Here is a 19,854-nt window from a genome sequence, read left to right as displayed (position 1 = left end):
AAAATATTAACTGTCTTAGAAAAACTTAATTAAATATTTGATAAAACTAATCTATTTGTTCAAATAAAGAATACAAAATTATTAGTTATTTAATTAAACTTTTTTTCTGAATAGAATTGAATTTTAATCAATCACATGAAGAAAAATTTGCAATTTAAAGCAGAGAATAAATAACTTTTATTAATTTAGTACAACAAAAATTATTTTAAAAAATCTTTTTATTTTTATTTAGTAATTATAGTGAATAAGAATCAATGATTTTATTTAAAAAAATAAATGTATTTGTTTATAAAAAATGCAAATTTTTAACTTTAAATTATAAATAAGTAAATCTTTTCTTGAATTTATAATGATTGATGCAAAAAACAGCTCTAAGCTCTTTAAACATAAAAACATTTACAACTTTTTAACAAAATAAAAACATTTACTGTATTTTGTTAAAAAAATCATCCATTGTTATCCACTATTACTATTAAATAAAAATAAAAAGATTAAAATCTTTTTTAATAATTGATTTCATGATAACAAATTAATAAAAGTTGTTTATTTTCTGAATTAAATTCCAAAATTTTCTTATTTGTGTTTTAATAAAATAAAAAATATACTTTAAACAGATTAAGTTTATAATCAATCAATAAATTTAAAATTAAAATAAATAAATATCACTAGGTTTATACCTAGTAATATAATATAAATACTTAATACAATAAAAAGCAATATTTTCTTTTTTAGATTAATTTTAAAGTTATTAAATATAGATGACTTTAAATAATTTATTGAGCAGTTTAATAGTACAGCAGTTAGAAGCAAGCTATATAAAAATAAGCATTTGTTTTCCATGTCTGATGTATTTAATATCCCTCTTGCATCATGCTAAGATATATATTCCAGAATTATAATATTTATAAACAATTTTCTCAGTAAGGGGTTAATTATGTAATTTTTGATATAACTCTAATACTGTAAAAATGCTTTAGATTTTTTAAAAATTATTTCTGATTTTCAGCAACATATTTCACTTGTGAAATTACTATAATTAGAAATTCAATGATAATAAATTAAAACTAGTGCAAGCAATAGTAATTCTTCTTGTAATTTGAAATTTCATAAAAATAGTATTAAAAAAAAATGTGTAAAGACAGTGAAAGAATTTTAAATGTATAATGAACATTTTTAATTCTCTTCACTGGAATTTTATTGTTTCTGATATCATCTATAATGTAAAAATATCATTATTCAACAAATCTGTATAATATTTTTATTTTTATTTTTACAGACATTATTAATAACCTTGTATTAGCTTAATTCAATTAAATCATAAGTTATATTTATTAAAAATATTGTAACTCAAAAATGAAATTTTAATATTTAGTAGGTTATCTATTAAATATTTCTCATTATTAATCTTTAATCAAATCAATAAATACCTTCAAATCTTTTAGTTCCACATGTTGAACAGAAAGAAATCCATGAATATTACGCAACTCTTGTGGATCCAATGATGTAGTAACATGATCAGGAGAAAAGATACTATCGTGAGACACACTTAAACCAACAGTATATGAAGAATTTGGACTTGAAAATCTGTAGATGAAAAAAATAAATAAATAAATAAATATGCTAGTAGTCAAAGAAAAACATATAACAAAATATTAATTTAATAAACAGAGTATAAGATTTAAAATAATAAAAAAAAAACTGTATAAATTATGCTATAATTTGTAAAATGCTTGATTATTATAGGTTATATTATTAAATTATAAATTTAAATTTTTATTATTAAAAAGAACCTTTTCCTTAAAATCATTTCTGTATCTATATTAATCTGAATTAAGAATATGTGATATAACTTAGAAAAAACAAATAAAATAAATAAAAATTGTATACCCATTGTCTGATACTTGATAACTATTAAGACATGATATTTTTGCATAAAGAGAGCCCATAACATTTGTTAACCAATAGAGTAAATTCAGCAAATACTCACTGCATAGGAAAATGGCCAAACTAAACTCAGCAATTCTCCCATGACTCATGCAGACTGTCTCCATACAGTCTAATTCAGCTGAGTTCAACTAAAAAATTTTTCTAAGTATTTAATATTATTATATATATATACATAATTTCAATATTTCTAGTAGATAATAATTTGATTATTATTTTATACTATTAAAACATTAATTATATATATATTTTTTTTCTTAAGAATACTCAATGAATTTAACTGAATTAGTTTTAATTGATAGTATTTAAATAATATTTAAAGCATTTATAAATCAAAGATTTATAGAACTTTTATTTTTATACATATTATTCCTGTACATTGAATATTATACATTCAATATACTTTTCTTTATTTGATTTGTTTATATAAACATTTCTTATGGTAGATACATTCACAATGAAAGTATGATCAATTATTCCTGTTGAATTTTTTGTTTATTAAAGTTACATACATACAAAAATTCTATAATTTTATTAATTATATAATAAAAATAACATTTCTTTCAGTTTTTTAATTGAAAGAAATGTTATTTTTAATATAATCAAACAATAAAAATTAATAATTTATCACAATTGTTGCATCTAAATTTAATTCAAACAATAAATATAATGACAGCTCCATGTTCATGCATTCATTATTTGCACATTTCACATAATTATATGCAGTAAAATATTTGCAACCATTTTGTCATATTTGTAAAGTGAAAGTTCACTTATTTGCAGAATCTGAGACAATTAAATGATTTTTAATTTTTCTTTACAAGTATATCTTAAACAGTTCTACCAGAATTTAATTATTGTTACACCAGGCTAGTGGATACTATCTCTTAGTTTCTTGCATTATTTTAGCATAAGCATTTATACTAATAGTAAACATTGTTTCATATTAGCATGTATTGTGATTCTTTTAGATTTTAGGTTTTTTTCTGTTATCCTTACAAATCAATAATATTATCTAAACAAGAATACTCTAGCAGATTTTTTAATCAAAATGGTTAACAAATGTCATGTCTCTTAAAGATAAAATTAAATTGGTAGGTCATTTGCAGAGAAAAAATCAACAGGAATAATTGATCATATTTTCATTGTAACTGAATCTACCATAAGAAATGTAAATAAAAAAAAAGTGTGAGGTATTAGAAATGCAATACTGGAATTTCTTCATATCAAATATGTTTTTATTTCCTAATCACATATTTTTCAGTACTCTAACCTTATATTTTCAATGTATTACTTTTCCTGTATACTGATAAATCAATTCCACATTTGTGGCAATTTTACAGAATTCAATACCCACGAATATGAAACTTCTACTCTATTAAATTGTTTACCTTCTACTTCCTTCCTGATCACTTTGCAATTCTGTAGTTGAACGTGATTTTTTATAATCCTGCAAATTTTCTGATCCTTGCCTTCTCATTCTCTTGCGAAACATATTTCTGACAGCTCGAAAAGGTCGAAACTTTTTCCTCTTGGATTCTGGAAACAGTACGTTACGTAATAAAAAAATTTTAGTTTACTTCATAATTATTCTATAGACAGTCTATAATATGTATTGAGTAAATAAAATAAAGAATTTGTTATAATATAAGATGAATTAAATATATTGAATATTTTAATTTCTTTTATTGTACAATATTTCCACTCTTATTAAACAAGTAAACATTTTTCATGTAAAATTATGTCAAATAATGCTGAATTAAATAAAATAGAGAGAATTTTTTATAACAATTAAAAATATTGTTTAAGAACATATATAGTTTACAAATTAGAATGTACAGTACACCATTGTCCACCACTAATAGCTACCACTGTAATGTTAAACTGTTACATATTAATATAGTAACCCTTCCATTAATGTGATTTCATTTGTGCAAATTCATTTTAAAAATGCTTGAAAACCCTTTAAATCTTAAATAATCAACTTTATGGAAATAAATAATAATTACATCAAAAAGTATGTTTTTTTTTTTTTTTTTTTTTTTTTTGTTATCAGTAACCTTTTATATAGTCTTATAGTTAAAAACTTTTCTATCCCAGTAACAGTAAAACACTGTATTTGAGAATATGAAACAGAATTTTAAACAGCTTTCCATGGCTACATTTATATGGTTTCCATGGAACTAATTAACTCACATAAATGGAAGGATTACTGCTTTGATAATTCTCAGAATAAAAAATAGTCTTACATAATAGCAACAATTAAAACTATTAAAACAGTTTATAACTTTGTTAGTAAAAATAATTGGAATGAATCTGTGAGAGATGAGTGTCATTCTACTGTAAGGATAAATGTATTTTCTTTACCTCAATTTTTGCTTTTTCTTTGTTAAATGTAATTTTTACATTAGTATTCAACTGCAGTTATTTATTAAAATTTTTTATTTTTTGCATTGTTTATATATATTTTCATGCAAATACAAAATCATTAAATACTACAAATAAAAAATTACTTTGGAATGCTTTCAAAAATAGTATTGTAATTTGAAATATAAAAAAGTACTTTGGAAAAATCTATGCATTAAAAAATTGATTTCAGAGGTCAGTGTAGAGTGAAAAATAGAATTGTATTCCAAAAACTTATAAAAAATAAAGTACAAATGTTAGCAGTACAGAATGAAAATCAAATCGTTAATGTAAAAGATATTCTAATCTTAAAGCATTGAAGACATTAATACAGCTAAAATACAGTAACTGAAAAATTCAGTCTAAGTAAAACTTACTATTTTTAGAAGTTGCAAAAAGTTCAATGTAATGAGGAAAATTTTCTCAATTAACATCTTTCTTAGACTAATTTACATTTAAGTACAATGTTTTTCTTACAATATCTCCCTTAGGGCATTGTAAATTAGTCTTAAAGAAGATTAGAAGATTTTCCTTGTTATTTGTAACTTTTTGCAACCTGTAAAACAAGATGTTTTGATGTAGATTGAATGTTTCATACATATTGGTGTTATATTACATTTCATTTCTAATTTCTCATTGTGTAATCATTTTTTAACTGATTCATTTAGTAAAGAAATTATACTATGCTTGAAATTTTCAAAAATGATATAATGTTAACATATATCATTTTGATCTTTTGTATTATATAATACAAAATTATCTGTACTTAGTCATTTTTTTTTAATTTTTTGTTTTAATGTATTAAATTCATGAGAGCTCTCTCTTTATTTTCCAGGAATAGCATTTTTGAAATTATGCCTTAGCAATATACAGTATATTAGCAGCAATAAAAAATAGCAATTATATAATATTGCTAATATTTTTCTAATTAATTCTAATAAACAAAATTTTTCTTTATTTATTAGAAAAATATTTTATGTATTTGTTTGCTTTTGCAATCTTATATTATAAAATATTTAAAATTTTGTAAGATTCATTTTCATACAAAATATATATATATATATATATATATATATAACATATATATATATATATACAATATTAACAGTAAAATGTGTTAATTATAATTAGGTAATCATGGATATTGTTATCAGTCATTTAATGTTATCAGAAACATAAGTTAATAATAGTAATAATTATAATTTATAAATATCCAAATCATACATTTTTTTAATTGTTTTAATGTCCTTTTAATGCCAATAAAACCAAAATTTCTACTAATTTTAATCTTATTTATTTATCTTGTTTAATGTTATCAACTATTGGTATTTGTTATCAGTATAGGCAAGTCCCAAAGTCATTATTACATTAAACAGATTCTATTGTATTGTTAATATAAATATTTTCAAACATATAATTTACTAAAATTGATTGTAACTAAATCAAATAAAGGATTTTTGATGAAAGTACATACTTTAGGTATATTTTTTAGGAAATGTATATACATATATATATTTTGTTTTACAATTTGAAAATATGTAAAATTTTTACAGAATTGCTTTACCATAACTTTAACATTACATTTAGATGCAACACACCTGTTCTTAATGCATTATTATCTGTATTGATCCCCTCTTTTGGCGATTCATCAGATATCAGTTCTTGTTGTCGAGCCATAGCCATATTAATAATGGACTCCCACTGGAAAGTTTTAAAGTTTATACGTATTAGAGGTTGAATCAAATAAAGATAAGATAAACAATAATTTTAATACATTTTTATGAAAATATATATTTAACTTATAAGATTTCAAATGATTAAACTTTTGACTATAATTAACATTTTGATAATATATGAATTATGACTAATAGTAAAATGAAAAAAAAAGGTTTATTTTAGCATATAAAAAAAATTCTCAAATGCAAATAAAAAGATTTGTATGTTGATAAGATAAATGATAAGTATAAAAAAAAGGATTATATATAATGATTTGAATATATTAATTCTATTACAACAGATTTTTTAAAAATTATTTTTATTTTTGTTCTGTATGAATGATGAAAATTTTTAGAACTAGGCAATCAGAAACAGCAGTTTGATTAGGCAAATTTAAAAATGATAAGTTTTAATATTGCACCTAATACATTTAGTCTATTCTTATCACAGTAAGCTAAATCTACAGCTATTAAATAAATAGTAATGTCTTCAAAAAATTTATAAAGTCTGAAATTACATGAGGAAATACTGATTAATTTTTCTCAATAATTTATGTATTTACAAAATATTTTAAATTTAACATTCAAGTACAAGTACATTTAATAAATATTTTTGGAAAACTTCTTTTTACTGTAGCTATTTCTAATATTATTTTTAATTAATTTATTTATTTTGATTTATAATATCTTTAATAAATTTTTTATAAAGATACTTTTGCAAAAGTTGAAATAAATTACAATTGTCAACTATAAATCTGTTTAATATTTAATATGCAGTATTTATTTTTAGTGAAATTCAAACGATAAACACAGATTTTTTTTTTTAAGTAAAAGATACTGATTAAAGAAGTAATGCATTAAAATATGGTTTTTAATATTTTTTTTAGTTATAAAAGTATAGATCAGTTTGAAGCATCTTGATTTTATTTATTTATTTTTCTAAAAATTGTTTATTTGTAATAACTAGAAAATATAACATGAAGGAAATTGTTCAGTATAATATATTTTGATATTATTAAAATATTATTTTATAAAATAATTATAAATAAACCTTTGCAAAATAATATTACTTGTAAAAAAATTTTTTAAATTAATAATTATTAAAAAGCTAAGTATGAATTATTATTATTTTTTCTGTATTTAGCTAATAAAAAAGTGGATATTATAAAATATCTTGTGATATAAAACTGCAAACTCTATAGTTTCTTTAGATTAATAATTGTAAAAACTAAAAGAACAAACCATGTTTCCTTAAAGAAAAAGTTGAGAATTTTTTTTATAATATGATATAACCGTTATGTTAGAGGCAAATTATCAAAAAAATATAATAGCCTATCAATTTTGTCAATATTTATTTAGAATAGGGAAAATTTAAAAAAATTATTTTGATGCTATCAAAAGTATAAAGGAAACAAAGGAGAACAAACAATCTATAAAAAAGTAAAGAAAGTTACATCAAATAATATTAATTGAAGCATGAGTGAAGAAAACAGCAGATAAAAATCTTAAGAGACTTTTGCTTGCTAATTAGGATAAAAATTACAATACAAAATAAACAACAAAAGGCAAAATAACTAGTTGCACTATACTATTATTATAAGTTATATAAGTTGCACTATACTATTTTATTGTTTTTCAATACATTAAAATCTTATTACACAAAATATCATTTATAATTTGTAAAAACTCATTATACTGATATTTTATTCTATTCAGAAATATAATTTGTTTATGTTGTTATATTAATTCATGTAACAATATCATTTGATTATTATAAAAGAAAGCATAAATTCTTTATTAACATTTTCAGAGTTTGAATATCTTTTTCTAATATTTTTACATCTTTTAAATAGTTTTATATCACTCATATATGTATGTAATTTTAATAAACACCTATCATATCTATATGTAAATGAAAATTTTGGATAATTTAATTTTTATAATAATAATAATAATAATCAAACTTTACCATTTAGAGCTTATAACATTACCATCATCTGTTATAAGTCATATATGTATAGTATATATGTTAACTATGCATAGTGAAATTTAGAAAATTCAGATAAAGGTTCTTGCAGTTTTTTATATTTGCATAAAGAATAATCTGATATAATTAAAAAACAATTATATAGCTCTATTTATAATTTTAAAATATGTATAAATTTGTATTGAATACACAAAAAATTTTTTTAATTAAGTAATTTTTATTCTTTTGTAATTTTAAAAATAAACTAAGGAAAACAAACATTTTGTTTTTTTATTTATTCTTCTTAATTTTTAACATTTTAAAATAAAATTCTAATTATAAATTTACTGATAAGAAATGGTTAGATTTTACTACATTTTATTAATTTATAATAGATTTATAATTAATTATTGTATTTATTAGTGTTTGATTTACTAATTTGTTGAAAAAAAAAATATTTTTTCAATATTACAAAGAAAAAGATTATTTTAATGAAGGTTAAATTCTGATACTTTTCACATTAACAATAGATTTAAACAATAATTAATACATTAGACATAGTATATATAATTTAGGTCAATGTTACCTATGGTTCCAAGATGGCGGCTCGTCTCTGATTCGAGCAGATAGAAGGGAAACAGTGGGACGTACGTACGTTCTAAACTAACGTAACCTATTCTAATAAATTACCATAATTATTACCAACAAAATTATTAGAGTAGGTTAGGTTAGGTTAGAACGTGTGTCCCCACTGTTTCCTTGCTGGAATCAGACGAGCCGCCATCTTGGAACCATAGGTAACATTAACCATAATTTAATATATATGTAATCATATGTAATTGATTAAACATTTTAAATTACAGCCAAACCTCTATACAACGCTCTCCTAGGTAGTGTCACCATAAAGTGACAATGAAAATTCCAAACGAATCTCCATAAATATTAAAAAACACCTCACTATTTGTGAATTGATAAATGTACGATTGTGAATTGTAAACGACATTATCAGTAAATCACGTGTCTTTCAAACTCCAACACGTTTTACAGCATCTGAGACATTTTGGTTTAGCCCCGCATTTGATTTAGTACCTATTTAAGATCAATGGAGTCGCTAAATCGAGGTTTGACTATACAGATTTTCATATTTTTACGAAAACAAATACATCAACGATAAACGCAGTATAATCAACAATTCAACATATAAAACCAGTCAAACCTCGTTATTACGTTATCGGTTTATGCCAAGTCATCTTTAATGCGAAGTAGATTTGAGGTCCCGTGGTCGAGGGGGGATAGGCATTTTAATGCTGATGAGTTCGGTTAATTTAAAGTGTTAATTCTTAAGTCTCTTGGACTTTGTATTGAGTGGTTTTGACTATGTCAATGTCGGACTTAATATCGTTTGTTCTAAGCATTATATATTCGTTTTAACAGGCAATATTTTAAAGTATATCCAAGAAAGGAGCTAAGTTCGTTGTAATCTCCTATCACACTATTTCAAAAGCCAAGAGAGTTGGTAACCTACCGCCCTGGGAATCCGGTATCGATTCCTGTCGGATCGAAAAAACCCAGATGTTTTTCAGTTGATCCCGTCCCTCGCCGCCCGGCCGTCCGTTGTGGACCTGGCCGAACTCATAATGGGCTTGCTAAAAAGAGGCCCTCTTAGTGCCCACAGAACAGAAAGAGTTAAAAAAAAAAGGAAAAAAGTTAGGGCCGGCGCGTTTCCAGGAATCTGGCTGAGGTCTACGAAAAGCTCATCGTAAATTTTGCAATGTTCTATGCAAAGTATCTTACATAGGCTATATAGTGAATTCAATTGCAGAATCTTAGTTTATTTTTTTAAGTACACAAAACTAAAAACATAATTTATGTAGTTTATCCTAACTATAAGTTGTATGTATTAGTCACGTTCCTGAGTTTTAGATTAAGTTCCGGTTTCAGTTTTATTACTAAATTTGGATGACTAAAACCAAGGTTATATTTAACAAAATAATATTTGGATGACTAAAACCAAACGATATTTGGATGACTAAAACCAAGGTTTATATTTAACAAAATAAAACTACGCCATGTACTCACACTTTGTACTTCTAAATTATATAAAAATAATTTTTTTGGCTCCTCAAAAGTTCACACTGGACCTATAGACAGGCTGACAATCCAATCATTTACAATCCAACCAGAGAATCTGTGAAAACGGAGTATAAAACTGATCGAACATTGGTTATTTTTGAAACTTTATTATTTATTGATTATAAATTGGTGATATTATATTGGCGTGCCAATAAAATTACTCTAGTCAAAGATTTATTCTACAAACAAATATTAAAAATAGGCAAAACCGGAGACAGTCCCTGCAAATCGGGGACGTCTGGTTACCCTACTGTAGATAGTTATACTTTTTTCATTAAAATTCACTGTGGAAAATTAGTTTTGAATAGTTTTTTAGTATATTTATAATACGAATTTAACAACAGCCGAATCATTCTGAATATTCCATATTTTATGCAAGAATATCTTTTGAACACCCGAGCATATGCGGCACATTCCATATATGTTATGTAACTAGGCATTTATTCTCTATCAACTTTTATAGAGAGGAGTAATCTGAAACGAGTTTCAAGCTAAGCTAGCAAATATCCTAAGCTACAGAACAAGCCGATAAATGAGAAACTAGACTCAGCGAGGTGTAGACACGCAATAACACTTCACATCAATTTACTCGCCACGTGTCCTGCCGAGATATAAGGCACTCACTCGATGTGTCACGTGAACAAAGATAGGAAGAGGTTTATAGATGGTCTTATTTATCGATTTTATTCCCGAACGAATACTTCAAACATGTAATCTTTCTTACGCTGATTTATCGTCGATTTGACATTACAAAATCCACAACAGAGTATTTTCGTATGATAACTACTCACTCAAATGCATGAACATTCCTGTTCCAACTCCTAAAACTTCTTTTTTGCGTATACAGTATATATACAGATTATAATAACATTAAAATGAATCGAATGATATCTAATAATAATAATAATAATAATACAATATGCATAATATAATGTAAACAAAAATATAATCTTATGCTTTTTTTTTATTTTGTAGATTCTCCTTCATGTGCTTTGCATAAACAATTGTAATTGCTAATTGTATTTGTATTAAAGCATAATTCAATCTACTGTACCTGCTATATTAATTAAATATAGAAATCATATTTTCGAATAAATATTGATAGAAAAAAATGTAGTTTCAACGAAAACTATGTTAAATAATTTATATTCGTGTCGCTCGATAAGATTGCCATGAATGATTTAGGTTCGAATTCTCCTGATCTTTGATGGATAATTCCAATCGGATGATTTGATTTGATGGATAATTTTTTTTTTGTTTGCTTTAACCCATACTTGTCGACCTTACAGCGAATTATGCCCGCCCGTAATGGGCAAAATTGAGGCCGGTTATAGAACTTATTGTGCGCTGGTTCTTCGCAAAAGAATTCAATCTGAACACGTACCTATACAATTTATCATTTTGACAAGAATTGTTAAAATAATGACTAAAAAATTTGTTGATAGCAAATTTAAGAAATGCATTTCTTTGTATTTTATTACCATATATTATTATGTTGTATCATCAAGTACTTAGATATAAAAAAATAATATTAATTCACTCACATCCGATTATTTTTACTACTGATATTTATATTTTAAATTATTAAAATTATTTTAGAAACAAATTACTGTATAATTATTCTGTAAAGTGCAAGAACTTACACTTTAAATACATCTAATTAAAATTACAAATGTACAAATTTAATTGCTTCTTTTTTATTCGAACACTTTTAATTTTATTGAATTATATACCAGTATACAGTATATACATATTTAAATATTGAAATAGAGATTATTAAAAATACTTTCCACAAAATTTTAAATAAATATTTTTCCAAAAGAATGCACATTAATTAAATGAATCATTAATGGAAGAAATGATATTTTCACAATCATCTTTGAAATTGAATACAATAAGATTTAATAACAATAATAAGAATTAAGGGTAATTTTTTAAAATAAAATTTTCTATTTTCTAGGTTTTTCTAATGGTAATTTCCACGACTCAAAGAAAGGATTTTTAATAGAAATTAATTTTTCAAAAAATTATAACAAGTTTCGTTTACTTTAATAAATATTACAGTTAATCTGAAATTGAATAACTTGTTAATATATAATAACTATAATTGTTAAGAAATATAAATTATATAATACCATAGAAATAAAAACAAAATAATTTAAGTCTGTTATATAATCTAATAAAAAAAAAAAGCTGTATTTATAAACCAAGCCCACTTTTTCTGATATATAAATTCACTTATGTATTATTAAATGAACTAAATAAGATTCATAATTGTACGAAAGGGAGTAGACTAATTTAAAACGAGTTTTTTCCCCCCTTCTCTTAACTGATATGAGTTTCAAAACAGTATATTTAGGCTTTTCTTACCTTGCAAGTTGTCCACCTGCTTACTTTAGATAACATTCCGGGGGGAACAGCGAGTAAATTTTATTGCAGGCCCCAATATCAGATTTCGTTGTGTCTTAGAGGAAGTAAAGTGGTCAACTCATGTTTCTTGGAATGATATGGTTATTATTTTATTTTGCTTGTTACAACATATTAAAAACGTCACAATACCACGTCAAAGTTACAATCATTATTTAGTATGATATATTAATTTTATAAATTGATAAATATTTTATACGGCCTTAGTGCAATATTATTATTTTATAATAAAAAAATATATTGAATATTAATAAGTTATTTTCATATTCTAAATCGATTTAATTAAATTTTTATTTGATTAAAGAGTATTAGATTTTTTAAAACATGATGATTTTTTATTATAATAAAAATTCAGTAATAATTAATATAAAATTGTTATTGTTCTCTTAATATAACTTAATTTCAGAAGCAACTATAACCTTGACAGCAAGGTTAGATTTCAATGACAACTGTGTTTAGACCTTCAAAGAGTACCTAATTTAACCTTGAATAACATAATTTAAGAAAGTGTTTTTAGTTGCTTCATTTTTATTATTTCTCATCTTAAAATAAATCATTCTTGTAAATGCTAAAAGCAAATATCAAGGTTAACATAACAACAGTTATAAAGCATTGTTTAGCGTGAAGAGTAAATGGTTTTTAATTATAAAATTAGCCTTCTAGTTACTACAAAATAGTTTACACGCAATGTTAAGTATATTTAAATTTAAAAATTAAATTAACGCGAAATATAATCTGTTTATATATTTCTGAATGATCTCAAAGTCTTAAAATGATATTGAGTTATGAATTATCTTGCTTTGGTTCTAACAAGTTTTAACAATATCAGAATAAAAATAGAATATAATTACGGAAATAGGTGTGAGTTATCACTTTACGATCAGGCAAATTATCTCAAGGAATCTATAATAAAATTTTAATAAAGGTAAGCGACAATATTAGAGGTGATATTGTACAACAGGTTCAACCTGTCTTCAATTGTGATCGACTTGTTGTGATTGTGTCTTTCCAAATAAACATGAGGCGATAACCTTTAGTAAACAATATTAAAGAAAAATAAATAAAAATTTAGTTCGAGGACTAGAAAATAATTTAAGTACACGTACAGTACTTGTAATTTTAATTCAAATAGCTTCAGTTACAAATGTACTGTACGTCAGAAAAGTTGGGAAAAAGCTTGTTTATTGTTTTCACGTTACAGTTTATGTATTAATATGAGCTATTACGCTACTAGGATTACCATTTTAAAGTTTCTAGGATACATTATAACTTCAAAATAGTATTTTTTGCAATTTTTTTTATTATAGTAGAAATAGAAATTACTAAACTTTTTTCATTTATTTGAATGAAATTTCGGTTTAATATCTTTTGATTTTCTATAGTGAATGCCTTATTTTATTCGACATGAAATTATACTTTACACACAATACATTTTTTCCTCTGAAGTAAACTTTTAAGACAAAAACAGTGAACGTTTTAAGGTTTTTATAGACATAAACTTTTAAAATATTTGTAGAATAGTCATAAATTTATTTTGTTTTGTAATAAGGGAAAAAATGTTAATAAAGATTTTTTTTAATTTTATAAATTTAAGCATATTAAATAAAATCGTATTGCTATGTACTGTACACGTGTACTATTTTTTTTTTTTTTTTTTTTTTTTTTTTTTTTTTTTTTTTTTTTTTTTTTCACAGCTACTTAATATTTTAAAATTAAGTTTTACAAGCAAATGAAACTTTTATGATGCATTTTTTCACATGCTTGTTAAGTAATAATATAAATAAAAATTCTATTTGAAGGAAATTTCCGTCTGTGCGCTAATTTAGGCTATACGCTACTGTGAATTTTCTTCGTGTCTTCCTTCTGATCACTTTTTAGTGTTTGGCAATAACAATTTCCTTCAAGTAAAATTTCTAGATTCAACGTAGCAGAATTTTACACTAAAGATTCGTAATAAAAATTTACTGTCCCTTGTAAACTTACTCAATAAAAATGAAATACTCTGTACGAAAATATTTTAATAGGAAATTCCGTACCGTTAAGAATTTCTTTATTGATTGAAAATATTTTAAAAAATGTTGGAATAAAAGGGAAAAAACACAGTTTTTCAATAAATCTATAAATTCGTGATTTTAAGCAATTTATTTTGTTTTATATTGATTATATTTTTTCTTTTCATATTTGCTCTGTTATTACTACTGCTACATTTTGATGAGCCAATATACATAAATTTCACATTTATTTTCTAATCAGCTTGTCTTTTTAAAAATAAATACAAATATTTTCAATTATTGCATTAAATAATGAAGTTTATGCAATAAATTTAAGTGAAAACATTTAGATTTATTGAATTTCATTTAGTTTCTAATACTGTCTGTAACTGTAAAGCTAATTTTATAATAAATGCCAATTGGTTTTTCTGTTCAAACCTAAAATAATTTATAATAATTGCATTCGCTTTTATTCATGATTCAAATTTTTATATAAATCAATATTTGTATTTATTACATATATTTTAAATTTTAAATAAATTAGTATATTGTAAAAGATGTAATGCTATATATCATGAGAAATAAACATCAAATTAAAATATAATTAAGAAAATTTTGAAATGCAATGAACTAAAAAGCTATTTATTCATTGCTTACTGTGATAACTGCAACTTTTGATTTTATATCCTGATTAATACTGGGAGTATTTTCAATTATCAAAATCAGATATGATCTGAAAATAACTTTAAATGACAGCTGAACTAATAGCTCCTTGACATTGACATCATTGAATGCTGAGCTTAAGCACCGAACCGTGAGCTCAGCCTTATATGTGACTGCTTTTTATCATATCTCTGTAGGAGAACATCCATGGTCTGATTCTGTCCAGGAAAATAGGACAACAACATTTAATGAAGTACAAATTACATACAAATAGAAATGATCACATAAGACCTAATAAGTAGATCAAAGTTTTCATAAGTAAACCATTAAGCATTTCAACATCCTATTATGAATCATCAAACACAGTTTTGAAAAGAAATGAGTTGTAATAAAATTTAAAATTTGATGCTGTCAGTGATATAAACCTCAGGCGTTAACTGCTATAAATTACTTCTGTCGAAAATTGATTGTATTTTTGATTTCTGCTACAGATTTTCATTATTAAAAGGCAATTATTTTCTATGACTTCAAGTTTAATTCATTTATTATTCATATGAAATGTTCAACCATTTCTGTTTGTAAGAGTAAATTCAATATTACTTCTAATAATTTTCTGGAGAATTACATTCCCATTTATGGAAATAAACTCATTAAATTTCCTCTGGATGAAAAGGAAATCATATGCAGACTGATAATAAAGTTTCAATAAAACTAGCTCCTTTGATTGTTTATATCCACTCTGTAATTATATATTTGTGGAAAACAAACTGTAAAATTAATAAGATGAAGTTTTGAAACAGCAAAACAAAATTAAAAAGAACATTTTCTTGAAAATACTTTTAAAATTTATTGATAAAATATATTATATTTAATAATATAACATAAATATCAATAATGAAATGTATAAATGGATTTGGTTTTAGCTTACTGTAATAACACACTTAAGCTTATAATTATTAAACTATAACTTGTTATAATGTTTCAAAATTTTCCTTTAGTGAAATTATTTCCTTTACAAGTCAATAATTAGTATTAATTAGTGCTTGAAATTAAATTAATATTAAATCTGCAAATAAACCTTAAGGCTAATTTTAATGAATGCTAATTTTATAATATGAATGATCTTTAATAATTTATTCTAACTCATACTAAGATGATGTAATTATAAGATAATTTACTGAAATACTTAATTATTTAATAGATATAATCTAGCAAATAATAATAAGACTTGTCACACAATTTCATCAGAAAATTATAAAACAAGATTGGAATTTTCAAAATTGTTGGACCTATCAACATCAATTTTCTAAATATTATTAGATAGATAAATTTAAATCATTTAAATTTATATGATGTTAATTTAAACCTATGTATACTTTGGAGTTTTTAAATAATATAACTGTATATAACCTTCAAAACTGTTTGCTAATATAGTATATTTAGTATATAGCCATATAACATGTGAGATTATTTGATTTGTTATTAATGTAAACAATATAAATATTTATAAAAAAATTTCAACAATTGTAATATTTTTATTAGTTTAATTTTTTACTTTAGGTAATACACAAGTACAATTCATTGTGTTCTTTTGATAATAGAAAACATTAATCTAATAAAATAAATTTTTTTTTAATATGGTAATTTAAACTGAAGAAATTTGTTTTACTATACAGTTTCAGAAATAAAATTTAAAGTATCTATTGTAAAAATTATATACAAAGACATTCAAATGTTATATTATTAACATCATTTTATTTTTAATGTAGAAGATATATAAATACAGTATATAAATTGTCTACATTAAATACTTGTGTTCTGTTGAAATATTTTATGATTGATAAATGAGAGAATGTAATGAAGCAAGGAGAAAAGAATTTTCTTTTTATATGAAATTTCAGTTATGGTGAAACTTTCTGAGAAAAATGTTGGTATTAGTGAAAAGAAAAAAGTAAAAGAAATTTTGATCATAAATTTTTATGTCAAACTTTCTTTTCTGGTTATCTTCTCTTGTTTCATAAGATAAAAGTTTTAAAATTCTAATATTTTAAGACCAGTAGCAATATCGAATATATGAAGAATTTAAAGCAGAATCGATACATTTTTATCTCAGATAAATCCAATAACTCCAAAGCAATAATAGATGATCTCGAATTTCAGAAAAAAAAACAATAATATTTAGTTTTGAATCAAGAAAAGAAAAATATGAATTCGCTATAATATATAGTCTATGTAAGCCTATATATTAATCATAAATAAATAAACACAAAGAAAATATTAATGAGAGATCGAGAAAAGTCATTATAAATGATTTCCTAATAGTAAATAAAGACATGTTTATTTAAAGTTTTGTTCTTGTAAAAACAAAATATTACTTTTTATCAAATAAAAAGCTTTATGGTTCATTTAAACTATAATATATAATAAAAAATTTTAAAATACACGAAATTTATATTTAATGATAAAAAATAAAATTTAAATAAAAACTAACAAAGACTACTATTTTTTTAAATATTCATAGCAATTGGTTATTAAATTATTAACCTCAAATTGAACAGATTACTTAAACCCCATTTTTAATTATAATAAAATTTAGATGAAAAATAAATTACAGTTAAATTATTATGATATAATATTTCAAAAAATGCCTGAACTTCATAAAAGATATAAAAACAATAAGTTTATACAATAAACTTCGATACGGTTGTGCAGATTCTGTTGCGAGTCATTGAAACAGGTCAGTCTCGTGGTATTCTAGGAAGTGGTCTTTTTACTTAAACGTTTCACATAATAATTATAAAGGAGAAGAAACGGTTATATTTAAATAAACTTCGTTTTATAACTGTAAGCAATAATTATATTATCATTTCGTTGCACGAAATCGCAGTTAATGGGATTGAAACAACATCCTAACCAACGTCTTCAATTCCCATTGTTTAATGTTTGTGGACTTCAATAACATAATAGAAGAAACCTTTCAGTAGTTTATCTAGTTACTTCAACATGTTATTTGGTCGAATTTACTGATAAATTTATCATCTATTTGTTAATTTAATTGCTTTTGTTAATTTTTAAAGAATTAACGTTATTTTGAAATAAATGCAATGTCAATCACACACAAACAAGGAGGTATCATGGTTATGGTAAGAAATGCATTGACTTCCTGATGCCATCGATGAGACCACCATGCGTGTCGCCCAAAACCTCGATAAGTACATCTTACATCAATGAACCGAGTAAACACGGTCATTTTGACAAGGTCCGTCGAATTAAAGGCCGAACGAGCAGAACGAAACAACTAAAATTTATTCATTGAAAAAATACTTGTTGAATATATGATTAGATATAAAGTTAAATAAACAAGTCTTAAAATTCAATGTATAAGAGGTCGTTCACTTCAAACAGGAAGAGTAACGTTATATTCATTAAGGCCGTATGGGAAACAAGACCTGTTTGGGCCCTCTAACCTTGCTTGTAATATCGGAGAAACGAGTAGGCATGTAATCATTGATGAATCGGTCGTGCTTGTTTTGTTAATCTGATACTTTCCGTTAGCGATAGTCTGCACTTAATCTGTGCTTCTGGCATAAATTATAGAAATGAGAAGTATTTGATACAATAATATACTTTAGGCTATAAGAATATAAGTTTGTATACAAGCTATCCAGGATGTTGGGCTTGTTATAATGAGATGTGGTACACCTGGATGGATTTAATAGAAACGCCTCTTTTCATGGTCGACCTTGCAGTGAAATGTCCAGAACTTCCTGGGTCATATAACGAAAATTGTGAATCATCTGGATTTAAACCGAACTTTCCCTTCGGATAATTTTATTAAAATTAATACATGTTAGTGGATTTTACAAATATATTTTTTTACCGGTAAATTAAAATTAAAATCATTCGCTTGTATCGTTTAATTAATTTTCTTTATTCCAGTAAGAATAAGTTCACTGAGATTGTTCGTAGTAGGTAGATAAATTTATAGAATTTCTTAAAGATATTACAAAATGTTGTATCGAACTAAAAATTTATCATTTCAAAAATACAATTGTTGCATTTAATGTAAATTACTTGCATGTATTTAAATAGATATACAGTAATTATATAGTTTATGATTATATTAATAAATTTTACATGCAATTATTAATTAATAAACTGTTCCGTGTTTTGCGATATATTATTATATTATTAAGTTTCTTTTCTGCTTATAAATACGTAAATTCTAAAGGACGAATTTACATTTTAATAAAAATTAATAGAAAAAAAAAGTTTCAAAAAGTTATTTATTATTTCTGCCTTTAATGTTTGCATTTCATGACTGCAGCAAACGTAACAGAAATTCTGCTTGGTTGCCATTAATCAGTCCAAGACACGGGAAATTATCGAGTATGTATGTACAAAGAGCTTGATAATGATTGATATTGTACCAATACCTACAATGAAACAATAAAAATGGCTGCAATGAACACCAATTGCGGTCATCGCACTAAATATCTAAATCAAGTTTTCTAAGGAATGGATCATCTAGTTTATTGACCTTCACTTTATCAGATTCCCAAATGCATAAACGATTCAGTTAATATTACAATGGTATAGTATCTATAAC

At 23.8% G+C, this 19,854-nt stretch overlaps 1 protein-coding gene across 1 annotated transcript in view; it reads right to left on the bottom strand.

Annotated features, from left to right (window-relative positions):
- Positions 1-19,854, bottom strand: part of LOC136975152 (homeobox protein 2-like) — a 60,635-nt gene that overhangs the window by 23,244 nt on the left and 17,537 nt on the right. Inside the window, exons 2-4 of the mRNA XM_067270180.1 lie at positions 5,949-6,051; positions 3,336-3,483; positions 1,428-1,584 (exon numbers count right to left, since the gene is read on the bottom strand). Coding sequence (XP_067126281.1) covers positions 1,428-1,584; positions 3,336-3,483; positions 5,949-6,033 — 390 coding nt within the window. The 5' untranslated portion in view covers positions 6,034-6,051. The remainder of the gene's footprint in view (positions 1-1,427; positions 1,585-3,335; positions 3,484-5,948; positions 6,052-19,854) is intronic.

The sequence above is a fragment of the Centruroides vittatus genome, unplaced genomic scaffold, assembly GCF_030686945.1.
Source record: "Centruroides vittatus isolate TY-2023 unplaced genomic scaffold, ASM3068694v2 contig_364, whole genome shotgun sequence".
NCBI classification, from domain to species: domain Eukaryota; kingdom Metazoa; phylum Arthropoda; class Arachnida; order Scorpiones; family Buthidae; genus Centruroides; species Centruroides vittatus.
This window is presented reverse-complemented; position numbering and strand designations above follow the sequence as displayed.